Source organism: Rutidosis leptorrhynchoides, chromosome 1, assembly GCF_046630445.1.
Source record: "Rutidosis leptorrhynchoides isolate AG116_Rl617_1_P2 chromosome 1, CSIRO_AGI_Rlap_v1, whole genome shotgun sequence".
Lineage (NCBI taxonomy): Eukaryota > Viridiplantae > Streptophyta > Magnoliopsida > Asterales > Asteraceae > Rutidosis > Rutidosis leptorrhynchoides.
The window spans coordinates 568,856,444-568,883,259 of NC_092333.1; the positions used below are offsets into that span (position 1 = coordinate 568,856,444).

Genomic DNA, 26,816 nt, shown 5'->3' on the forward strand with positions numbered 1-26,816 from the left:
TTACTTGTATAATTAGTATATGGGTCACGACTACCACTTCTAACTAATTCTCTTTAGGTTGAATGAAATACTAATCCTTCTTATCGACGACCGTCATATCAAAACCTTCTTACAACACATTTGTAGTCAGCATTTTTTTATAGAAAAAGGCTCATGATAAGGTATTAATACGATGATACCTAATTAGATAGACGTTGATAATTAAATCCTTAAAGCACAATGTTGGTAACAACCTATACAAAGATTGATGGATCATTGATTAATTAGTGAGTAGCAGTAGCAGCAAGGATGTGGATAAGATAACACCAGTGCATACAAACAGCATAATCTTATAAACTCTAAGGAATGCTAATTTACCTAAAAGTCATAATAATTTGTCTCTATTAGGTGCAGCATATTGGCACTATAACATATTAGTTTTCAACAAATTTCATCAAGCACCCATGTGGAATTAATTGCAGCAACAACAACTAAAATTCATTACTTATCTTATGAAGTTTTCTGATCAAAAGTTTTTTTACGGATCAAGATGTCAATACTTTAACCCAGTCACTAAAAAAGCAGAAAGATTAAAAAAAGGCGACAAAGATTAAACACAACATTGTTACCTTCTGGCAAGTTGCATTGGCTAGTCAACCAAGAAAATCAAACTCGTATCATCACTGCCATTGCTACCTCTTTTATTCCTTTTCATAGTTGACATTTTACTATATAACACTATCGGGCCACAACAAATGATATAAAACACTAAAATGAAAGAAAAACGCACACCAATATAGCAAGCCTAGCACAACACATAAGAAACACGCATCGAAATAACACAATAGGCACAATGCAAACAAAATAACATAATCAACAACAATAATGAAATGCAGTACCGTTACGAACACAACACACAAACAACATATGTGAACTTTGATGAAAACTCCACGAACAAACTGAAAACAACAAACACAAATCGGATTATAAAAACTCATATAACTCCCAATGATAAAACTTGTATGAAACTATTGAGAATAGTGAAATTACTTAAGCTTACCTTCTAGTTGCAAACAAATAAGGGCTTGCTTTCGTTTTCATTCTTCCTTTTCAATTCTGCCAAACAATAAAGCAGTTAGTTATTTTCTATCTGTAAAAAATAATTCAAGTAATAAACAACAAACCCTGATCAAGCCTAATTATTTATACCAAAATAATAATAAAGATTTATATTTAAATAATAGATTGATAAACGTGAAATGAATTTTAATCCACCTCAATTCTGGCCCGATTTACAGCTTTCATCTTTAGTTCAAAGGATTGATATACATATTCAAACATACAACCTTAGATGGTCAGTATCAACTACTACTACAAATCACCAGTTCAATACATTTTAAGTTTTCATTATCAACCCCTGTTTCCCAAAGCATAAAATTGATCAAAAAAACCTTACCAAACTTCTCAAGCCAAATGAGGCCAACAAACAGAAGTTTTATTTTCATTTTGGGTGTTACAAACAGTGAATGAAACCATATTATACCTTAATTAAACTTGCCCTTAATTAATCATCTATTAGATGGAGTAGCTATGCAACAATTTGAATATAGCATTAAACCACTTTATTGGCAAGTTTTACAACCTGATGTGATAGAGAAATTATTTACCTGTAGTAGCATGATTGCAATGTCAAATTTCCAAAACACCCGTTCTGAATGCCTAACCAAATTGAGCAGCTGCAAATATAGAAGCTTGTTCGCATTATAACATTATAAGTCACAAAAGTTAACAATTGCGCCTTGTGCTGTTTCCGGACGCATCAACCTGCATCATATTAAAATAACACATTTGAAGCCATGTAAATAAATGCAAGAAATTAAAACCATAAATATAAACTGATTATAAAGCCATACTTCACATAACATAAACTCATTATAAATCAATAGTCACATAAACTCGTAAACTCATTATAAACCATAAACATCAGCATTTGCGCATAGGGATTTGATGATTGGCTTTTGTTTCCCTTAGTCTTGACTTCTAAATCTGAGTCGCTAGCATTGTAACGTATAAAAATATTAACAATAATATATTCAGTTTTCATAACATGACTCACGAAATGGCATATCAACCTATTCAATCTACAAAAAAAAAAAAAAAAAAAAAAAAAAAAAAAAAAAGATAGAAGGTGTTGATTTAACCTGGATGCTTATTCCAACGTTCGAAACAAAGCTTCGACTCCTTGAAGCCCTACTTATCCAAAATCTCCTACCTATAATGATATAATTTTTGTTCTATCAATAAAATAGAAAATAAAAAATAAACACAATGGAAAACTTGATGACATACATTTGCCCAAATCATATACTATTAGTATATTAAATGGCATGAAGTCTCTATCATCATCTGCTATAAACCAAGAAGATTATTGTAATCATCTATATCACACAAATAATAAATCAGTAACTTATTGCTTGTAGAGCAAAAGTTCATGTACAGATTTACCATTTTCGAACTGTTAACAACCTACCTAATTTACCATCTCCAGACTGTAGCATACAAAGAGCACATAGTAACATTGAAGTTTCAGCCTTGCCACTTATCAACTTCCCTCACGAGTCACGTCCATGTTTTGACACCATGTATTCATCACCTTGAATTGTGAGCTCCTGCACAGAATACAAAAACACTCTATTTGGTAAATAAAATCTAACATGGAATATTGATGGCACTTATTTAAAAATAAAACCTAGTTACTAATCTATATATACTATATAGTATTCGAATTAAATTGAAGCCAATTGAACAGTGAATAACAATTAACAACTGATACACTACTCGTAAACCGCTTAGCAGTAGCACGGACGATGAAATCGAAAGACGAATTGTTGACGGCATCGGTAATATTCATACCATGGTATAAAATTACACACATATGGCTTCACAAATTTCCTCCCAGTAGGGTAACTTCAATCTCAATTACATTCAAGATCAGCAACAGTTTTAATCGATTATTTATTGCATGTTGTATTTAAGCGATTGGCTACACGTACACTGAAGGAATCGAAGGTATTTATTCTCCACGAGTACAAATCGGGTCAAACTCTTTTCCAATTGAATCATTTGAGTTGGAGGGTTTGTAGGCGATGGGTTGTAAAGGCGCTGTAGGAGAAGAGAGGTGTCGGAAATCTGGGCGGATTAAGGTTTTGGGTTTGTATGTATTGGATGGGTTGTAGAGACGACGAAGGATGAGATTTAGGGTTTGTAGTGGATGAGTTGTCGAGAAGACGAAGGAGAAGAGTTGGTGTACGAACGGTGAAATTTTTTTTTCTTTTTTTTTTATTATTAGGTGTAAATTATTACCCCTATATACTATATGTCGTGCACATTTTGGTCATTTCAATTACAACGCGTTCTATATACTATATATATGTCGTGCAAATTTTGGTCATTTCAATTACAACGCGTTCTATATACTATATGTCGCGCAAATATTGGTCATTTTATTTTGCGTTCACACTACAAAGGACCCCTCAAGTTTCGCACAAATTACACACCGCCCCTTCAAGTTTACACTTTTTCAGAGGTAAAAAGTGTAAATATATAGTTTTATTAAAATAAAAAAAACTTACTCCACCCGAATTTATAACGGGCCTCATCTTCTTGCTCGGTGGGAGTTAAATTTTTCCGAGGCCACCGTTCAACTCGAAAAAATCTCACGAACCCAACGGGACTAACTATATGCGAAACGGACATCGTTAAAAAAATACTAAATAACGGGCCCTATATTCACGCTCGGTGCGAGTTAAATTTTTCCGAGACCACCTTTCAACTCGAATTAATTTTACGAACACAACGCGACTAACTATACGCGAAACGGATATCGTTAAAAAAATTAAATATTTCGGGCTAAATTACATACATATACATACACGTCCAACAAACAACCCAACCTATTAGATATAATATCCAAATTCGACCGCGCGCCGAATACAACCGCAGCAACGCGCGGTCGAATTTTTTCTAGTTGTAATTAAGAGATGGATTAACATGTAGAGATTTTTTTTTTTTTTTTTTTTTTTGAAAGGGAAACAAATTTTATTACTTTAAAAAGAAATACAAGAAGAGACTAAGCATGTGAGAGCATGCTTATAAGTTACAAAGCTTAAAGCCTATCCTATGGATATACACAAGCAAACGGATAATCACACTAAGATGTGTAGAAACATGAGACAGGAACAAATATCACAAGAATATGTGATATGGAGTGACACGATGGAATTTTTTTCATGATTTATAAGATGTAATAGATAGATAATAGATAGATAGATAGATAGATAGATAGATAGATAGATAGATATTTATTATATTAATAGTTAACAATTTTAATACGTATATCTATGTTTGGTACATAAATAAACGTCTCTCGTTAAATTAGTTTTATCCGTAACGAATCTAACGAGAAAAATATACCCGATTCAACTGTTATAATATATATAAAAAACACTTGACAAAGGTTTAAATTCATTGTGTTGAAAAATCATATATCAATAATTGGTAAAAACTTTTTACTAGATGAGAAGTTAAAAGGTTAAGTTGAGAAAAATATAAAAAAACAATAGATATATCAATCTAACAAGGGGTTTCCGTAGTGTTAGTGACTAGTTTTTTCATATGGGAGGTTAGAGGTTCGACTACTATCATTCGCTGCAAAATTTTTATTGTTGTTACCCATTTTATGGGCCTCAGAGGTTGCGGACGTCTAGCGTTAAGGCCTCTGGCGAATCTATAATGAAAATTCAATGGGGTCTTAAAAAAAATTCAAGGCAAATTATATTTAAAGGGTACTTTAGTAGTTGTTTACCTCCGGTAAAAATATAAATTTTAAAAATATATGGGGTCCTGAACTTAAATTTAGTGGTGTCTTGTACAATTTGAAGTATACATTGTATAAAAATCTTTTTCACTAGTGGGGTCATAGGACCCCGCACCCAACAATGTAAACTCACCCCTGACCGAGGGGTTTACCACACGCGTTGCACGTATGGATTCGTCGTGTGGATTTCCTACTGAGGGGCAGTAGAATTGTAATGATTCGTACAGTGACGATTTCAGGATCAAAACTCAATGGTGTCCAATTTTTTTTTTCTTGCACTAATTATATTTGAATACTATTTTAGTGGATTTTTACCTCCAAAGAACTACAAATTCCAAAAATACATAGTGTTGATTGGTTAAATTTAGTGGTGTCTTATATATATCTTAATATAAAAACTATAAATTTAGAAACTTACATAGTGTTGATTAGTTAAATTTAGTGGTGTCTTATATATATCTTAATATAAAAATTATAAATTTCAAAAGTGTATAGGATCTTATAGTTACATTTAATGCCGTTCTATACAATTTAAAGGAAATTTTATTAACAAAAAACTACTCAGTACTGTCCTGTAGCTCCAAAGGCTATAACCTACATTCGCCATTGAATTCGTACCAAGAAAATGATCGGGTAGGTAGGTGTCGACATCGCGTTCGATTCATCCGTCAGTGACTCCTAACCGTCGTCAATAATAATAATAATAATAATAATAATAATAATAATAATAATAATAATAATAATAATAATAACTCTATACCTTAAAAATAGTCATTATTAAGTAATAAATACTTTGTAAAACCCTTTTAATCACCACTAAATCAAAAAATTCCCTTAATCTAATGATCATTATTCATCATCTAAACTTATTAGGTAATAAATCAAGTTAAAATACACACCTTCTATAAAATACTCTTAATCATATCTAAATCAATTTTCGCAGGTCTCTAAATGGGAGATGATATATCCACTCTCTTTTTTTATTCATCAACCATTATTATAGGTAAACTTCCAAAAATACCCGTGTGTTATAGCAGTAATTAGTCCGGACCGACCCGCGCGTTGCGGCAGGGGCTTTCGGCCTGCGTATTCATATTTAATATAGCGTTGTGTATTTACAGAGGGAAAAACGGGCCATTTGTTAAGCGCCGTTGTAGGTGTCGTGGTCTTCAGTGTTTTTTAAAAAGTATCTGTTTCGAACTTAGTTAGTTTCGTTTTGTTGATAAAATTATTTCGAGTATAACGGTGCTGTCGGAAAAATTTAACTCGCGTCGAGGAGGAAGATACGTGTTGTGATTGTGTTTAGCGTTTTTTAAAAAGTGCCCGTTTCGAACGTGGTTAGTTTCGTTTTGTTCATAAAATTATTTCGAGTCTGGCGCTGCCGTCGAAAAAATTTAACTCGTGCAGAGCGGGAAGATACGGGCTGTCGTTGTGTTTAGCGTTTTTTTGAGAAGTGGTCGTTTCGCGTGTAGTTAGTCATGTTAGGTTCTTAAGATTTTTTCGAGTTTTAACGGTGGTCCCTGAAAAATTTAACTCGCACCCAGTGAGAAGATATGGCTCGTTATAAATTCGGGTGGAATTAGTTTCTTATAGTTTAATTAAATTATATATTTACACTTTTCACTCCTAAAAAGTGTAAACTTGAGGGACCGTTGCAAAAATATAGGCAAAGTTGAGTGACCGTTTATAATGTGAACACAAAGGCAAAACTACATTTATATATAACTAAAAATACAATCTTTTGCACCACTTTTAGTATATAAGGTTAAAATAATAATTAATAATTAATTAATAATTAATAATAATTAATAATAATAATAATAATTAATTAAAATAATAGTTAATAATAATAATTACTTGTTTATTTTTGTTATCACCATCTATATCTTCTTGAAAACTTCATATGTTCTTCAACAACTCCATTTCTTCAAACAACTCTTTAGATGTTATCTGCTTATGTTCTTATTACAATAGCTTAAGTTGCACCCTACTTTAGTAAGATTGCTCCTGGAACGACGAAAACATAAAAGATTCTCAATTTGCTAATTTAATAGTACAATACCAACATATATATGACATGAATATAAAAAAAATTGGGTGTTTGCCTCATTTCAATGGTCCTTGCACCACATGTAAGACCATGAATAACCGTGCCTGTGACGTCACAGGCAGATTGTTTACTTTTTGGCCAAAAAGTGCAATCTGCCTGTGACGTGGCAGTGTCACCCTCTGACACCAAAATAACCCTGACGCCCCTCCAGTGTCAAATAGGTCTCACCAGTTTTATTTTTTCTTTTTATTTTTCTTTTTTATTTTATTATGTCAAATAACCCTGACGCCCCTCCGGCTTCTTCACGATTTCTTGGAATATAAATTCGTGATCTTGGAACACGCTCGGATTCGACTTCATCATCATCATCTTCTAAATGTTGAATTAGTGCAATAATACGCTCGTCTTCCGAATCGGAATCGTAACTAAGTAAATTATGCCGTGAAAGAAAAATAATTGATAGTTATGAAAGAAAATTGTATGATTTAATTGATAGAAATGAAAGGAAAATAAAGGGAAATGGTGTGTTAAAAGTGTAGAATGTATGAGTTTATATACATAAAAATATATAGAATTTTAAAAAAAAAATACAAAAATAGCCGTTAGCCAACGGCTTTATTTGTCAGCCAATCCGAAGCCGCCACGTGTACTGACGCTGGCTCACCCTTCGTGAAAAAATTGACTAACGCCCCTCAAACGTCAGCGGTAACGCCCCACTAGAAGCGTCAGGGGGCGTCACGCCAGCGAGTCTGACGGGACCCTACGAAGACGCGTTAAAATTGGTCTTAAGTAGTTGTTAGCTTTTCAATTTATGGTTGAAGATTCTTTTTTATCATATACATGTATTGATCTTTGTCTTTCAGAAATTACAAAATGAGTGTCTGAAGCTAGTAAAAGAAATCACAAACTCAACCGGAAAGAAGTTTCCGGTCAAATTACGGTAACAATCGGTGCAAAATTTCTTGAAGATGTAGGTGTTGGCTACGACGGCGACAAAACAATCCCTTTTATGTTGCCGGAAAAATACAAAAGGGTGCCGGAAAATTTAATTTCGACGAAAAAATTCTGGTTGCGCGTGGATGGCGCGTCAGAAGTCCGGTGATGGTGAAATCATATTTGGTTGATTCGGAAAAAAAAAAAAAAACTCAAGTTTAATAGTGGCAGTGGTTTAAATTTGTTCTTAAACAAAGATGGATGATGACCTATTAAAAAGATGGGATGGTTTTGGATGTTAGGTAGATAGAGAAGAAAAAGATGGGAGTATTTCGCTTTTGTTATGATTTCTAAAAGTTAGGGTTTCAAGATTTTACTATTACTTCAACAAAGGTATGTTGTAGAGATTATGTCGATAATTGTATTTATTATTGGATTAGAAATTGTTTTTTTGCGTATCTCTAAGGTAATTTTAGCAGAACTTAATCGTTAACTCTGTAGTTGAACGCAATCGTTTATTATTCTGTAGTTGATATCATTTAATCGTTCAATTATGTAGTTGATTTCATACGTTAAAAATTGTAAATTTGTAATTGTAGCCTTTCATTAATAGGTATGATGTTTAATGTTTAATTTATTAACAGTAGTTTATATCACTAATTCATATCATCATTATGTATTCTGTTTTAATTTATGTCGTATATAACCTAATAGTCTTAATTATAAAAACTATGATGTGTCTTTCATTATGTACAACTTCATAGCTTCGCTTCTATTGTTGTCTCGATCAATTTATCTAAAGGAAGATTGTTAATCTTTGCAAGGTGTTTGGTTGAAGTATGATACTTTCTTGTGTGCAAACTAAAAGCAATCAAGTAATTTATCTGTTAGTAACATCTATAAGCTATGAAATAGAACTTGAACTGAAAAGCTCTTTTACAGTGGATAATTGATTCTTGAAGTGCTTCCTTTGTTGAAGCTGTTTTTATAAACTCGGAAGAAGAACACGAGGTATTAGCAATTATATCAAACACGACTCTTGATGTTATTTTTCTTTCAACCTATCATTATTGGTTATATGTTTCTTAGATTTCTTAATTGATAATTGGTGATTATTTTTTGTTCATATCAGTTGCTTTGTATTTGGAGAATATAACCTATTTTCGGGCTCTATCTATCTGCTTTTGTGGGTTCATTTTCTTGCTGCAAATCACCACAATCGAAAGTTCTTCATTGAGGTTTTGACTAACTGTATTTATTTATATTCACTTTTGAGTTCATATAATTACGTATTAAATAATTATGCTATTGTGGGTCAAAATAGCCTCCGTTAACTTTTGTAGTTCATCCAATGTTCAAAGCTTACTTTAGATGTTGATCACTATATTGTTATCTATGGTGGGTTTTTTCTGCCAAAGGTCTAAGCCTAAATATGAAAAAGTATTAGATGATAGTCCCGCGTTTAACCTGCTTTTTTTGTTCTAGACGTTGCAGTTCCAGAGGCTTTTTTGTTGTTAATTGATACTATTGTGCAGGCTTAGAAGGCGGGGTTGTTGGTACCTTATCTATTTTCATAGGTAAATATTAGCTTACTAAAATAAATTTTATTCTATATCTATCTCATCTCTTTCTCTTACTATGTGGTCAAACTGGATATCGCCTTTTGTGATTTTTAACATTCCTGGAAACGTGGTGTGTCAAATTGGGCGATTGGGTTATGTGTCAAACCGGGTTTGTGATATACCTATATGTGTCATTCTTTTACCTTCAAAAATAGATATTATGTTAACTGTATATTTGACAATTAATAAGTTTCTATAACATTGGTATGAATGTAATGGTTATGTGTGATCATGCATATTTTAACCGAGGGGTCTTAACATGCTTGCTCAACGTAAAGGAGGGGTTTAAGGATCTTAGAACGTGGCTCTCCGGTCCGGCTACCGTGAATAACCCTGGCCGACATGATGATGTCGGCGGGGTGGCCAAGTGATTAAGTCCACCTTCGATGACGTCCGTCGATCAGAAGGCCCCAAGCAAGGTTGTAGGTACCAGTTAATAAAGAACTCACCTATTAACCTTTAGAAGATGATAGAGGATGTAAGTTACGTAAGATGTGTGGTAGAAGATGGCTACGTAACGTGGTATGTTGCTAACGACGATTAGGGTTTGTATTTATAGGCAAACCCTAATTCTAGAACCGTCATAGGATAGTGATAATCGTTTCCATAACCATCTCCCCCGAATCACGGATATAATTATAGAAAAGATATTTGCTTGTTAGCTAAGCAACCGCCGTAAAGGGACCAGATACGGATCCGCATGCCGCATGACGCATGAGAGCACCCCGCACACGCACCATAGCGCATGCACGTGTGTATGTTACATGCGCATGCGGGCTGCGGTATCATTAAGTCCCCCCAGTTTGATGTTATATGACGCAAGTCATATGATATCAAACTATTAAGCGAAAAAGAGAAAACAAAAGCACGACGAGCATTTAATGTCCTCGCGTGCGCCTCGATGCCTGTCACAATCGCAGAAGCCCATCCGGCTGACAAGACATAAAGTAACAATGCCGCAGGCGCGTGCGAACCACGCGCGTGTTTGTAATCATTCTTAACTGACACCACGCGCGATCAGCAAATGCTACCCGTCGATTGCATTACACGTGTATGGCCACGATAACACCATTCCAACCCACGCTCCCCCAATCTTGCCTATAAATAGCCCCAAATCACACACATTTTCACTTTTCCGGTGTCAAGCTTCCCAAATACGCTCTCGCCTTCAAATCCTATCAATTCCGATCAACTCCGTCATATTCCGATCGTCATTTAAAGGTCAGTCGTTCTCCATTCATCTAAAAATGACCAAAGCTAATGAAACTTTCGTAGAGAATGTAGAGTCCAACATAGGCCAGAAAAACATCGACCACTTAGTTAAGCAATACCCCCCTCTAGCGGGTTATAATCCGGTACCACCTATGCCTAGCCAGCGAGCCCATCAGCCACCAGAGAATAAGGTGGCGATCTACGAACATGCTTTTAAGCATGGTAATTTTAGGGTTCCACCCACCGACTTCTTTTTAGGCGTACTAGATCATTTCAAAGTAGGGCTAGGGCAATTGCACCCGTATGCTATAGGCAAAATCGTTCTATTCGAGATGTGGTGTGTTGCACTCAACACAGTACCATTGGTGAAGGTTTTTTGCCACCTATTCCGCTTAGCCAACCACCATAAATCTTGGTTCACCTTCTTCGCACGCCAAAATTTCACAAAAACCCCGAAATCGAATGCGGGAAGTTGGAAAGAAACTTTTTTCTTCGTCGACCAGACCGTAGTAGGCACTGGCTTCCCGCAGACGCTCATTTGGTGCGAGAAGGTAGAAAAAGATGTGAACAAGATACCAGCGTTGGATGACGAGGAGAAAAAGTTTTTGAAGCAGTGCGTCAACGCACAACTGGTGCACCGTTCGTATGGTAATGTTATGCTGCGGTTGGGGAAGATCTCCGCGTATTGGCCTTGGGAGGATGTGCGGCCGGCCATAGTTGGCCCCGATGGAAAGGGTAGGAATAGCATAAACGCGTACTTACATAAATTTTTGTATATTTTCTAACGCAGGCGTTTATTGTTTGCAGAGATGAGGATGAAGAAGGTGCTTACCGCGGAGGAGATTGCTGGGATCTCTTTCCGCAAGCAGGATGTGGACAAACAGCTAGAGCAGGCAGCTGCTAGCGAACATGTGGAGGAAACGCCGGCGGAGTCAGGCAATAAACGCAAGGCGGCTGGGACGTCCGAGGCTCAGAAGAAGAAGAAGAAGACTCCTAAGCAGCTGGAGGATATGCGCAACGACAATTTTGTTGCCATCGAGCCGCGGTCCGCAGACCTACCTCCCCCCATTAATGGTGAGCGTTTATTTTTTTCGCATGTATACCGCGTAGAAAAATCTGCGTACTAATCTGAGTATTTTGCAGAGCATGTGGAGGAGACGCAGCCAACAACACCGCGGGTCAACCCCGAGCTGCAGGCCACTGCCACATCCAAAGACAAGGCGATCCCCGTCGAGTCTGAGTCTACATTACCTCCTCCGCAAGGCAGCTTCCGTGTTGCCAACCTCCGCCAACTTTGCCAGTCCTCCGCAGAAAATGCTGCGGAGCAATCTGCATTCTTGCAGCAAATCTTCCCAGCAGAGTTCCGCGAGCAACTGGCCGCGCTGCCGTTTAACCAGGCGCTCAACGCCTTTGTCCAGAACGGGCTGGTATTCTTTGGGATGTTTGCGGACCAAGCCCGTCGATCCTCCAGCCTATACGATGTTGCACTGCGCAAAGAGGTGGAGTTGGGTTTGCTGCAGGCGGGTGTAGATCAGGTCAAGAAGGACAGGGACGCTGCTGAGGAGGCCCGCAAAGCTGTTGAATTGACTGCGGCCGAAACCAAGACCCTCTTGATTCAAGAAAGAAAAAAGAATCAAGAGCTTGTGGGTGCGGTTGATCAGGCGAAGGGGGAAACTGAGCGAGTGAGGCTGGAGTTGGAAAAGGTGACGAGGGAGAAGGACGATGCGGTTACCAACCGCGAGCTGGCCGAGGCAGATATGACAAAGCTGCGCACCGCACTCCCCGCAATTGCGCAGAAAGTGATGGACTCCGAGCCCGTGTCCGACCGGTTTAATGCCTATGTCGATGCGGTCAAGGACCATGAGGTGAACAAGGCTGTGCGGGAAGTGATCCAGGCATGCGGCCTAACTCCACCGTTCCCCGACATTGTCCAAAAGAAATTAAAGGAGGGAACGGCCGCGGCGCTGCTGGAGGCGGAAGAGGCAATCAAGTCCATCCCTATCCCTTTGATCAATGCGTTTGCGGCTGACCCGACGATGCCGCTTGATGGGTTTTTGAAGGAGGATTACTAGAGTAGTTTGTGCCGTAAGCCCTAATCTTAGGCAGGTAATTGTAAATGTATTTTGGAGCCCTAAGTCCCATGTTGGGCAGGCATGTGAAACAATTACTTATGTAATAATTTATTTGGATGTGTATATATGTTTGTCTGTTATGCATGCGTGATATCCTTGTTTATATATCGCGAATCAAAACAAATTATGAACCGCATGCGCATGCGCATAGTTAACCACAACTTATGCGTATGCGGATGGTACTGCGTAAAATAAACCAATATTTTAACTTACCTTTAACAATTTAGACTCAAAAGCTACTGCGCTATTGCTTTGTCATGTACTAGAGGTGCACTATTAGTTGTATGGTAAGCAAACGCAACTAAAAACAAACCAATGTTTTTATGCTTAGGAGTTCCTCAAGCAAACCAATGCGAGAGCGATTACGCACAAGCAAACCAATGCTTGTATATTTTTTTTTTTAAAGTCGACTTTGCAGCCATCTAGTCTGCGTGGCGCTTGGCTAGGGGAAAACCAATTCCCTTCGCCTGCCGTTATTGTCTAGCCTTGTAACCAAACAGGCTTCTGCCGCACGGGGGCTAGAGGACACCCCTTAAGTAGGCAGGAATCGCATACAAAAAATATAAATGGACAACAAAAGTATGCGCATGTAATTATTTTTATTTGGCATTAATTATGATTACAACTGCGACATATCCGAAAGGATGAAAAATAAAATAATGTGCTAAACAAATTGGAGTGATCAAGTCCATCTAGCTACATGTAACATTTTTTCAATAACGTCGCATGCCAAGTGCGTTTCACAGGTTTGCCATCTAATGTCTCTAGATGGTATGCCCCGGTGTTGCTTGCTTTTGCTACCCTGTATGGGCCCTCCCAACGAGGTCCCAGTTTCCCAGTATCTTCCGCATGACTTGCATCGTTCTGGCGCCAAACCAAATCACCGCACTTATAAGTGCGTGAACGCACACGCTGATTGTAATACTTTGCGATTTTCTGCTTGTTATTTGCTTCGTTAACAGCCGCAGAGAGTCTGCGTTCTTCAAGCAGATTAAGATTTTCCCGCAGAGCTTCAGAGTTATTTTGCTCATCAAAGTTCTGTATGCGGAACGTTGGTACCCCAATCTCTGCGGGTACAACAGCTTCTGACCCATAAACCAAACTAAACGGAGTCTCACCAGTGCTTGCTTTGGGTGTGGTTCTATGCGCCCATAAAACCTTTGGAAGCTCATCCACCCAACCAACGCGGTCATGACCCAACCTTGCCTTGATTCCAGCAACTATATCTCGGTTGGTAACTTCGCACTGGCCATTCGCCTGCGGATGCGCAACTGAAGTAAAAGTTTGCTTAATATTAAGCTCCGCACACCAACTGCGAAAAGGATCGCCGGCAAATTGTGTACCGTTATCACTAACAATTTCATTGGGTATGCCGAATCGACAGACAATGTCTTCCCATACAAAATTCCGCACTCTTTTCCCTGAAATTGTTGCCAGCGGTTTCGCTTCGACCCACTTCGTGAAGTAATCGATTGCAACAATTAAGAATTTGACATTTCCTGCGTGTGCAGAGTATGCGTAAGATAATGACGTAAGTAGCATATTTAGCAAATGAATGGCAATATTACCTTGGCCTTTGGGGAATGGTCCGACTATGTCGATCGCCCATTTGCAGAATGGCCATGGTGAGGAGACCGGTATCATTGGATGCGCAGGTGCCCTGCTGATAGATGCATGTATTTGGCATGATTCGCATTGCTTGACAATACGCGCCGTGTCTGCGTACATAGTAGGCCAATAATAACCTAACCGCATGATTTTTGACCCAATGGACCTGTGTCCCGAATGAAGGGCGCATGCACCCTCATGCACCTCGCGTATAACTTCCTCTGCCTCTTTCGGACCTACGCACCTTAAATGCGGTCCCAAATAGTTTCTTCGATACAAGACGTCACCCTCGAGGGCATAAAGCGGTGCCTTTGTGCGGACTTTCTTCGCATCAGAGGAGTCCGCGGGTGAAGTGCCGTCCCGTAAAAAAGCGATGATGGGCGTCATCCACGTTGGGCTTGATTCCTCAACCGGTGCCACTAGAGGCATCATGACAATAGATTTTGCGTTGAGTTCCTCTATTAGAATTTTCTTACCCATATGATCAAAAGCCAAGGCAGCTAGTTTGCTTAGCGCATCCGCCTTCTTATTTTGCCCCCGCATTACGTGCGAGATTTGAAAAGCCTCGAACTGGTCAGCGAGATTATGAACAAGCGATAAATATTGCTGCATAGCAATGTCGTGCGCTTCGAAGTCTCCGCAGACTTGATTGCATACTAGCTTTGAATCCACGTAAGCGTGCAAGATTTTAACATTTAGCTTATGCGCGATGCGCATACCTGCTAGCAGAGCCTCATACTCTGCTTCATTGTTTGTGACAGCAAAATTAAACCGCAGTGCGTACGTATGTTCCTCACCGCCTGGACCTGTCAAAATTACACCTGCGCCTGCGCCAGATGCGCTACACGCACCATCGGTGTATAATTCCCATGGTGATAGAACAGGTGCGGGCGGATCTTGATGTTCTGCTGACGCTTCGACATCCGCAGGTATTTCTGCTAGGTAGTCAGCAAGTATTTGACCCTTAACCGCACTGCGTGAAGAAAAGTTTATTTCATGTTCTCCCAATTCGACTGCCCACTTGGCCATTCGGCCAGAAATCTCGGGCTTGTACAGTACCTGAATGAAATAAAATGATTGCGTTAGTCAATGCGGTAACCCCGGTCATTGCCGCAAAGTAATCATGTACCAACCTGTTTGATTGGCTGATCAGTTAGAACCACAATCGGATGTGCTTGAAAGTATCGGCGTAAACGCCGCGCTGTATGGACAAGCGCATATACTAACTTCTCTATTGGCGAGTAGTTTACTTCGCTTGATGTCAGCGTCTTGCTTACGAAGTAGACCGGCATTTGTGTCTGAGAAAACCTCAGCGTTAAAGTTTTGCGAAATAAATAATGCAAGTAAATTGATAAGTTACCTTTTCGCGGTCTGCGATGAGAACTGAACTGATTGCTTCCTTTGATGCCGCAAGGTACAGCGTTAACGTCTCCCCAGGGACTGGCGCAGTAAGTGTTGGTAACTCTGCAAGCACCTTCTTCATCTTCTGAAAGGCTGATTCTGCTTCCTGAGTCCAGACAAAATCCTTTTTCTTCAAACAGTTTTTCAAAGTGTTAAAGAATGGTAGCTGACGCTCTGCGGCTTTTGACAAAAACCACGTGATTGCTGCGAGCTTCCCAGTGAGACTCTGCACATCTTTCTTTGTTTTCGGAGATGGTAAATTATCAATAGCTTCAATCTTTTTGGGATTAGCCTTGATACCCCGCGCTGTCACCACATGACCTAGAAACTTGCCTTCCTCCTCTCCAAAGCTACATTTAAGCGGATTAAGCTTCATGTTGATCCTTCGCAGAGACGCAAACGTTTCTAGGATGTCTGCGAGCATGTCTTCTTCGGTGTTGCTTTTGATTACCAAGTCATCGACATACGCTTCAAGATTTCTGCCAATTTGAGGCTTGAATGCTGCGTCAATTACACGCTGATAGGTCGCGCCCGCGTTCTTCAAGCCGAAAGGCATCTTTGTGTAACAATAAATACCCTGCGGCGTATGAAAAGCAGTCTTGTCTTCGTCTTCCGCAGCCATTAGAATTTGGTGATAACCTTTGTATGCGTCCAGAAAGCACTTATATCTGAATCCAGACAAAGATTCAACCTTCCAGTCTATCTCCGGGAGAGGGTAATTGTCTTTAGGACATGCTTTGTTAATGTCTTTAAAATCAACGCACATTCGCCAGTTACCATCAGCCTTTTTCACCAACACCGGATTGGCAACCCATGTTTGATAACGCACTTCGCGTAGAATGTTTGCTTTGACAAGGTTGTCTACTTCTGCGCATAGCCAATCACTGCGGTCTAAAGCCATATGTCGCTTCTTTTGTCTAACAGGTGTGAGCGATGGATTAACATTCAATTTATGTTCCGCAATGTCCCGCGGGACACCTGTCATATCTGATTCGCGCCATGCGAAAACATCTGCGTTTGCGGACAATATACCATGTAACTTAGCCTTGGTTTCAGCTGATAAACCTGCGCCGATTTTTATACCCTTATCTGGATGCAAGCGATTAGCAATGACCGCACTGCTTGCAATCTGCTCCCTGACGCTAGGGATGTTAATTTGCACAACTGACGCACATATCTCAATCTTTTGATGTGACGCCATTGTGGCAACTCCTCCCTTAGTAGGAAACTTAATCAAACCGTGCACTACCGAAGGTATGATGTTAAAACGCCGTATGAAATTTCTTCCCAGTAGCGCATTATATCGCGAAGTCGAGCGAACCACATAAAAGTCAACTAATTCGTTCCTTATTAACTGCGGATTCTTGTCATCTTCGAGCTCTATTAATAACTCTATCCGTCCCACGGGCCATGAGCTTTCTCCGGAAAAACCAGACAGCGTGATATCAGACGGGCGTAGCTGCGCCTTCACGTGTGCGGGAAGAAATTGATAGCAATGCTCGTACATAATGTCAACGCCGCTCCCAGTGTCGACATGCATGCGCTTGACCTGCACCCCGCAAGAAGGAATGCGGCACTTGATAATGATAGGTTCATTCACCCTGTCAATTGACATCACAGGAGGGAAAGTGATTGGAAGAAGTTCCCAATCCTGATGATCGTTATACTTTCTTCGCTGACCTAATTTCTCTGCATCAACCATGTTAATGGTTAAATCAGCATTTTTGGTCTTATCCACTTTTTGCCACGCGAAGGTTTTAGTTTTTGACCCCTCTTCTGCGGCTTTCCCTTTATCTTTCTTTGGCGGTTTGAGGTGATCCAACTTACCCGCACGGAGCGCCTCCAGTACCCGTTCCATCAAGTTTTTACACCTATTCGTATCGTGCCCGTAATCATCGTGAAATTCACAATACTTTGTCTTATCCCGCTTACCAAATTCTGTAAGCGGAGTTGGGACCGCGAAGGTCGCGCATACTGGCTCCGTCGCCAAAATTTCTTTGGGCGTTTTGGATAAGCTTTTAAGAAGCGCATAGTTCTGATTGTTGATGCCGCGCTGATTATTGTTTCGATAATTGCCACTTGATTTCCCTTTATCATTCCTGATAGGACCACCGCTAGGATACCTTCCGCGAGAGTTGTTACCACGATTTTGATCGCGCGAACGATCATCATCGTCCTTCCTCTCGTTGCGTGTGCTAGCTGTTGGAATGTCATTATCTTCGCCACTCCGCATATAGTCGTGGCATTCATTAAGCGCCTCAGCATAAGTTGTTGGGACTGTATGGCGCAGACGCCTTACCAGTGTTGGATGACGTTCTGAGTTTATACCATGTATGAGTCCGGAAATCTGTTGCTCTGGTTTGAGATCTGGTATACGCAGGCACTCATTAGTATACCTTGTGAGAAATTCGCCCAAAGATTCCTTGGACTTCTGCACGATGTCATGGCATTCAATGTGAGTGCGCTTGCGTGGTCTCTGATTCTGATATTGCAGTAAAAACTTTGTCCGCTGATCCATAAACCCGGCAATACTACCCGCCGGCAACTTATTAAACCACTCACGAGCAATACCCTGTAGTGTCATAGGAAATATCTGACACGCAACCGGATCCACCCAGCCTTGAGTGCGCATTGCGCCTTCGAAGCGCTGTAAAAAATCATCTGGATCGGTCAGGCCATTGTAAGTACCCAACGTGCTAGGTATCTTTGGTGCTGATGGAAACGGGTAGGCGGATATATGCGGAGGAAACTTGTCAAAGGTAGTCGGTAGCTCGAAGGGTGGTTTAACAGGATCCCCTTTCAAATTTGCAAAGAAACGCTTCATCATGTCCTGAACAAAGTCAGGTTGTGAAAATAAGTGAACCATATCGGGAGGTGCGGCCTGCATGAATTGACTTGCAAGATTTGCCTGCCCTTGAACATTTTGCCAAGGTTGACCCTGCGTCTGCGGATATGACCAAGGCTGCTGCGTTGGAAAAGAGGGATAACTTGAAGACGCAGAGTACACAGGTGGCTGTAAAGGAAGCGAAACCTGTGGCGCAGATATCTGCGAAACTTGAGGATACACACTTAAAAGCCCAACTGTATGCGCTGTGCTTTGCTGCTGCGCTGTTATCGGCGCCCAATGAGAGTTCGCATCTGGGATGACCCCAAATCCCCAACTATTAAGTAACGCCTGCGCATCCGCAGGAGTTAAAAATTGTGAAACTGGGCGCGGTGGTTGCCAAGGTTGCAACGGTGTAAATGACGAATTCTGCTGAATGCTCTGCGTATGCAGAGGTATTGAAACAGTGGTACTGTAAATAGGTACCTGGCCGCAGCAAACCACATGCGGCCCCGTTGTTCCACCGCCAACGCCTGCAAAGATGACCCTTGGATCCACTGTCGAAAAGTCCAGCCGCGTGGTTGTGACTGGTGAGTTTGCTCTTGGCGGTGTGACCCCGTCTGAATATATCGGCTTGTACCTCTGAAAGGGTTCGCCGGATATAGGTGGAGGGTATATCGTGTATCCCGCCTGAGTAGCGGCCTCCGTAGTCATAACCGGTGTATGTTGACTACCAGACGGTGCGTTCTGAACATCTGTTTGGGTATGTTCCGATGATTCCTCGGAAGTCATGATACTGTTAAAGAAAAAATTCAAAAATTTTGTAAATAACGAGTCATACAATTCAAAACCTTAAAAGAAAAAGCAATTAAACAGTCTTGAATTAATTCGACTCTCAATGAAAGCACCACTTGATCATGCATATTTTAACCGAGGGGTCTTAACATGCTTGCTCAACGTAAAGGAGGGGTTTAAGGATCTTAGAACGTGGCTCTCCGGTCCGGCTACCGTGAATAACCCTGGCCGACATGATGATGTCGGCGGGGTGGCCAAGTGATTAAGTCCACCTTCGATGACGTCCGTCGATCAGAAGGCCCCAAGCAAGGTTGTAGGTACCAGTTAATAAAGAACTCACCTGTTAACCTTTAGAAGATGATAGAGGATGTAAGTTACGTAAGATGTGTGGTAGAAGATGGCTACGTAACGTGGTATGTTGCTAACGACGATTAGGGTTTGTATTTATAGGCAAACCCTAATTCTAGAACCGTCATAGGATAGTGATAATCGTTTCCATAACCATCTCCCCCGAATCACGGATATAATTATAGAAAAGATATTTGCTTGTTAGCTAAGCAACCGCCGTAAAGGGACCAGATACGGATCCGCATGCCGCATGACGCATGAGAGCACCCCGCACACGCACCATAGCGCATGCACGTGTGTATGTTACATGCGCATGCGGGCTGCGGTATCATTAATGTGTGAATTTATTATCCCTCCCAACCATTAACACATTCTTTTCGTGCAGCAAAAAGATTGGCTATAATGTACATTGTTGAGAAGAACTGACAGATTGAAGCTTTAAGCAAGTAAATAAGTTTTTTTCAACTTATTGAAAAACACTTCCTACTGATTGAGCTGTTTGATTCCAAGGTACTACCACTTCATCATGGCCTGAAAATTTTGCTAATTAGTATCTTAGTTCATTATGCTGCACTCAGATTCTCATGTATGAACTGTTAAATTTTTTGGTGCTAAGAAGGGTAATAACTTTGCAAACAGGTCATATCGAGATGTATGGAACGAATACCATGAAATGGGAATTGAGTGTATCAAAGCTGTTGCAGATTACAAGGCTTAATGCTTTCACACTTGAATCTGTTTTGGAACTATTGCAATTTGTGGATCTAAGGATGATGAAACACGGTAGTTCTCATCTTTCTTATCGAAATAGTTGATAATTTAGAAGATGAAATATACAAGCACTGTAAGTACTAGTCAAATCTCTTATAATCAAGGTTGGACCCAATATCTTACATTATGGTATATGTCTACTATGCGATTTTTTTTGGGTGGGTTTTCTTATTATTTGTCATTCGATTTGATGTAGGTATGTAATGGTTATTATTAGTCAAATCGTTTATGGTGAATTCGAATCGTTTATGGTGCAAGGCTATGCGTTATGACTTATTTATAATAGTATGTTCTTTTATTTTGACAAATTAATACTGATGCCTTTTGTTTATTAAATTCAAATTGAACTCATGTTATGTTTGACTCTGTTAATTTAATTGTATCAATGCAAATCTCTCAAGAAACAATAGATGTATTTGCTACTAAACATGAATAATACGCCTTCCAGAAAATTGTTTATTTCTTATTTTTACACTTTTCCAGCCACCAAAGGAATGGACCGGTGGTGGTGTTTTGGTTTCACAAGAACTTATCAAAGTCCTTCGCTCTGCAACTGCCTCTGATATCAAGGTGCAGTTTAAAACTTCTTAGAATTTTCCACCAACCATTTTATGATGCAATATATCGTATAGTCATGAATCAGGTGGCGATATGGGTGAGTATCTACATTGACTTTAGTTAATACGTGGGGATAAGCATTTCAACCCAAATTTTTTTAACTGATTACTTTAGGCAGTAATTTTCTGGTAATGGGTCAGACACGTGTATACATGTATAGCCAAAAAGTGTGTCAAATGAGTTAGGCTTTATCATGTGTATTTAAATGCTCATCATGGCCTAAATTTTCTTACTTTCAAAGAAATTACATAAGGTTTTTGTAATCGTAATCTATTTTCTTTCAAATAACTTGGTGATTTACAAAATATATAAAATTGGACAAAGAGTGTCAAGTGTGTTACTCCAGTCAGTTTTGAGCTGTTACCAGTTCACCCAAACCGCTCTACCTGAGGATATGATTGAAACAATGGTTGCTAAGGTATACATGTTGGCAATGACAACCTTTTTGTGTTTCTTATTTAGACTTTCACGTAAACATATACACCAGCTGTTGATTACACCAGCTGTTGATAATCATTAAGTTAGTATTGTGTTGTTGCAAAAAAACTCCTTCCATCTCAAAATAAATATACGAGTAGCTCTTTTTTGACTTACAACTTTTAAAGTTGTTTTTGCAGGTTGAATGTGATAAACGTTTATTTACACAAAGGTTTCTATCAACGGTTGAGAGCTTAAAATAGGGTCATCAGGCGGTTATAATATCTCATACCCACCGAGGAACAAGAAACAATCTAATCCCACAAAAAAGTAACCATATCACAAAATGACTCGCCGCAGCAACGTGCGGCCGAACCCTTTTCTTGTTTATTCTATTTGATTTGATATGACCCGCCATAGTAAGATTATTGACTTGTTTAACCAAATAAGCAAATTATAATAGTAAAAGTTTTGTGTTGTAATTAATGAAGCTACAATATTAGAAACTCTAGTGTAGATTGAGTGCTCACTGATAACATCGAACAACTGAATTAGTAGTCAAAATTGTAGCCTTTAGTGTAGATTGAGTACTCACTGATAACATCGAACAACTGCATTAGTAGTCAAAATTGTAGACTTTGCTTCATACTTTACACAGTGAGAATAACATTCTAATTCTAATCTAATTAATCATTACTCTGTATTTCACCCAAAAGAGTACATTAATTCGTCTTATTTCTTAAATAACTGGATACACCTTATTTTGAAAACATTATGAAATGATTGTCAAATGAATTCATAACATCAAACAATACAAATTATATCAATATTGCAATATGCATTTTAGAGTCCTGCAAAGTTGCGGGTATTAACATTATGAAGATTGTCTTAAAATATCATCAATCAATAAAACTTGCGGTTTCGCGGGCCTTTAACTAGGTTTAGGAGTTAGGGTTTATGGTTTAGGGGGTAAGGGTTAGGGTTTATGATTTATGGTTTATGGTTTAGGAGGTTTAAGGTTTATAAGGTTTAGGGTGTATGGTTTAGGGGTTAGGATTTGGGGTTTATTTAGGTGTTAGGGTTTTAGGGTTTATGGTTTAAGGGTTAGAGTTTAGAGTTTAGGATTAGGGTTAGGGTTTAGGGTTTAGGGTATAAGGTTTAGGGTTTAGAGTTTAGAGTTTAGGGTTTAGTGTGTAGGGTAAATGGTTGGTGGTTTAGGGTTTAGGGTTGGTTTAAGGTTTAGATATAGGGTTTAGAGTTTAGATATAGGGTTTAGGGTTTATAGTTTAGTATGTAGGGTTTAAGCTTAATGGATAAAAAGGTTAACGTCGAGAGTTAATGGTTTAAGGTCTAAGAATTACTATTTAGGGTTTATGGTTTATAGTTTACATATTACAGTTTAGGATTTAGGGTTAATATTATAGAATTTATGCTTTAGGGTTTAGTGTATAGGGCTTATGATTTAGTGTTCAGGGTTAAGAGTTTAAGGTTTAGAGTTTAGGCTTTAGAGTTTAGGGTTTAGCTTTAAGATTTTATGGTATAGAGTGTAGGGTTTAGGGTTTTATGGTTTAAAGTTTAGGGTTTAGTGTTTAGGGCTTAGATATAGGGTTTAAGGTTTAGTGTATATGGTTTGAAAGGACCCGTTCATATACATTATAAACGATTCACAATAGTTGATTACATTGCTAGGTATTTGACCTCTATATGATACATTTTACAAACATTGCATTCGTTTTTAAAAGACAATCTTTCTTTACATCGAAAATTGACAGGCATGCATACCATTTCATAATATCCACTATCCAACTATAAATTGATTTAATAATAATCTTTGATGAACTCAATGACTCGAATGCAACGTTCTTCGAAATATGCTATGAAAGACTCCAAGTAATATCTTTAAAATGAGCAAATGCACAGCGGAAGATTTCTTTAACACCTGAGAATAAACATGTTTTAAAGTGTCAACCAAAAGGTTGGTGAGTTCATTAGTTTATCATAATCATTTATTTCTATCATTTTAATAGACCACAAGAATTTCATTTCCAGTTCTCATAAATATACGTCCCATGCATAGAGACAAAAATAATCATTCATATGGTGAACATCTGGTAACCGACATTAACAATATGCATATAAGAATATCTCCTATCATTCCGGGATCCTCCTTCGGACATGATATAAATTTTGAAGTACTAAAGCATCCTGTACTTTGGATGGGGTTTGTTAGGCCCAATAGATCTATCTTTAGGATTCGCGTCAATTAGGGTGTCTGTTCCCTAATTCTTAGATTACCAGACTTTAATAAAAAGGGGCATATTCGATTTCGATAATTCAACCATAGAATGTAGTTTCAATTACTTGTGTCTATTTCGTCAAACATTTATAAAAGCGCATGTATTCTCAGTCCCAAAAATATAAAGGGTAAAAAGGCAAATGAAACTCACCATACTGTATTTCGTAGTAAAAATACATATAACGTCATTGAACAAGTGCAAGGTTGGCCTCGGATTCACGAACCTATATTAATTATATATATTTATATGTTGGTCAATATTTGTATAGCAATTTAGGTCAGGTCATAGTGTAATCCTATCCTATAGCTCGAGTCTGACTCTACAGTATAGTAACATGTTATATTACTCATGCTCAATTAAGATTCTAGTAAAAGGTGACGTGTGAAACAACGTAACACAAATGGTTTCATAATCATAAAATAGTATTTTAGGTATTTTTTTTTTTTTTTTTTTTTAGAGAAAATCAACACAAAAAGTTAACTGAAAAGTTAACAGGAAAAGTCAAAGTTCAAAGTCAAAAGTCAAAGGTTAAAGTCAAAATTCAAATGTCAAAGTAAAAATGAGGTCGCATGCAAATATATAATAACTTATACAAAAATGATTTTCGGTCAAACATGACTAAACGGGCCACTTCAGCTATTTTTAGAAAAATTATCGGAACTCCGATTGATAAACGGCCAAAGATAAAAGTTACACATTACCAAAAAGATTAAGCATAAATATTACAGAAGTAAACTAAACCTAGACAACTCGTAGTTGCCAACGCGTTTTCGGCGTTTCAAAGTTAATTTTTCAGCTTTAATAAATTTACAAAAGTGACCGAGTAGCCTACTTTGGAGATTTTTAGAAAATTCCTCAAAACTCGTATTGACAAACGGTCAAAGCATGCAAATTCTCGTTACCACAAAGATATAACATGATTTTTGTCAAGAGTAAACACATATCAGGCCGACCATGACAACTGATACAAAACTGACATTTTTAAATAAAAAAGGTTCAGCTCTTTTTAGAATTTTAAAATGTGACCAAATCGTCAACTTTGATGATTTTTAGAAAAATCGTCGAGACTCGAATTGACAAACGGCCAGAGTCGTTTGTTAGACCTTACAGCAAAGAATTCAGTGGTATTTTTTTTTATATATGAAACAACGCAGATCAGCGAGAATTTCAGTTCCCGTTTCGACATTTCATCAAAATTTGCAAAACTTCTTTTGTCCATAACTTGACAACCATTCAACGAAACGAGACGTGCTTTATATGAAAATTTATCTACTCGATGAGTAGAATCCAAATAACCACTTTTTATAACCCATAAAATTAGTTCACTAATTATCATCAGCAATTTTAATTACGAAATTAATTATGCAATTTGTTTATTTCATAACTTTCTAACCGTTACTTGGATTCAAGTGATTCTTAAACCAAAATTCAACTAGTTTTCGTTAGCTTTCCAACGACATGCATATCTTATACCTTATCTCAATCGTATATGTAACTAATTCAGGAATCAACATAACCTATCTAATGACAATATCAAAAGTACAAGCATGCATAATCCTATATACTCGAGTACTAGTCAGGGATACACTATTAGTATGTAAAAATTAAATTATGAGTACTCACATATCAATATTGAGATTCAATATTGCAGGAAAGGTACGTAAACGCAACGGAGATGATAAACACTATATTGACCTCACGAGCATACCCATGAACCATACTCAATCACCTCCATAGCTATAACCCATAATTTCCTTAATCCTATCCCACTCGAAAAAACAACTTCGAAATCACTCGGACAGCACTCCGTCGTAATATTTTATGTATACTAATAATATCTTGAGATAATACGGAGTAAATATATATATGTAAATCGATTGAGAGAGTTTAGAGAAAACTATTTTCAAGTTTCTATGAAATAATGAAACCTATTGAATTCTATTTATAATAGATTTTTGAATTATTAAAGTGAATTATTAAAGTATGAATTATTAAAGTGAATTATTAAAGTATGAATTATTAAAGTGAATTATTAAAGTATGAATTATTAAAGTATGAATTATTAAAGTGAATTATTAAAGTATGAATTATTAAAGTTAAAGTAAAGTAAAAATAAAGTAAAGGTAAAGTTTAAGTATAGTAAAAGTATAAAACTATGTACGTATAATATGCGTATAAATATATATAATATTAATTTAAATCGTTATATATATTTAATAAAATAAAATATAAATATCATTATCTTTATCATACTAGTTAAGTAATGAGTTGTCAAAAGTGATTCTAGATATTTATAAAAGTTATATACGTTTTAATAATAAAGTTCTTTTTAAACTGAAAACGTTTTTGTATGTTTGAAACTAAATAGATCAATCGAGTCTTTATGAGATTCAATCTTCCACTATCCTTTGTCTAGTTCTCAATGATTGACAATTTGTTCATATTTATAAATCACTTTACCATTTTTCGAATATTGTTAAAATGAAAAGATTTCTCAAATCAACGTGGGCCTTTCAACAGAGACTTGTAATCATAATTTAATATATCTGATAATTCAATCATTTGATCTTATCTTCTAATTCCATTAATAAACATTTTGAAACAGATACAATCATATAAAGTATTTAATCTAATATTTTGTTTACGTTTCAAGTTATAATATATATACACATATACATATATAATCATATTCGTTTAATGGTTCGTGAATCGTTGGAACTTGGTTGAGGTTGAATGAATGTATGAACATAGTTTAAAATTCTTGAAATTTAACTTAACAAATATTGCTTATCGTGTCGGAAACATATAAAGATTAAAGTTTAAATTTGGTTGGAAATTTCCGGGTTGTCACATGGTTTAGGTTTTAGAGTTTAGGGTTTAGATTTTAGAATTTATGGTTGGGGTTTAGGGTTTAATGCGTATGGTTAATGGTT

General features: G+C 37.8%; 1 protein-coding gene and 2 long non-coding RNA genes across 14 annotated transcripts; 2 read left to right on the forward strand and 1 right to left on the reverse strand.

The window, feature by feature from the left end:
- Positions 1 to 797: 797 nt before the first annotated feature.
- LOC139881696 (uncharacterized) lies at positions 798 to 3,314 on the reverse strand. Of its 6 annotated transcripts, none has more exons than XR_011771739.1 (7): positions 2,893 to 3,314; positions 2,510 to 2,648; positions 2,329 to 2,385; positions 2,181 to 2,251; positions 1,647 to 1,803; positions 1,040 to 1,095; positions 798 to 938 (listed from the first exon to the last, which is right to left on the reverse strand). It is a non-coding gene; the product is annotated as an uncharacterized lncRNA (long non-coding RNA). The 6 variants fall into 6 exon arrangements; XR_011771742.1 differs by having other exon boundaries at positions 2,329 to 2,388; XR_011771741.1 differs by having other exon boundaries at positions 2,181 to 2,388.
- A 4,411-nt stretch (positions 3,315 to 7,725) lies between these two features.
- Positions 7,726 to 22,137, forward strand: LOC139881719 (uncharacterized). Of its 7 annotated transcripts, none has more exons than XR_011771750.1 (7): positions 7,726 to 8,231; positions 8,663 to 8,849; positions 8,971 to 9,415; positions 20,166 to 20,290; positions 20,420 to 20,563; positions 21,035 to 21,121; positions 21,787 to 22,137. It is a non-coding gene; the product is annotated as an uncharacterized lncRNA (long non-coding RNA). The 7 variants fall into 7 exon arrangements; XR_011771749.1 differs by having other exon boundaries at positions 8,971 to 9,076; positions 9,324 to 9,415; positions 20,420 to 21,121; XR_011771744.1 differs by having other exon boundaries at positions 8,971 to 9,076; positions 9,374 to 9,415; positions 20,420 to 21,121.
- On the forward strand, positions 9,825 to 12,358 carry LOC139886423 (uncharacterized). The gene is made up of 4 exons (XM_071870238.1): positions 9,825 to 9,886; positions 11,480 to 11,746; positions 11,816 to 11,906; positions 12,334 to 12,358. Exons 1-4 carry the CDS (start codon positions 9,847 to 9,849, stop codon positions 12,356 to 12,358), a joined length of 423 nt encoding a protein of 140 aa, XP_071726339.1. The 5' UTR covers positions 9,825 to 9,846.
- Positions 22,138 to 26,816: the final 4,679 nt, after the last annotated feature.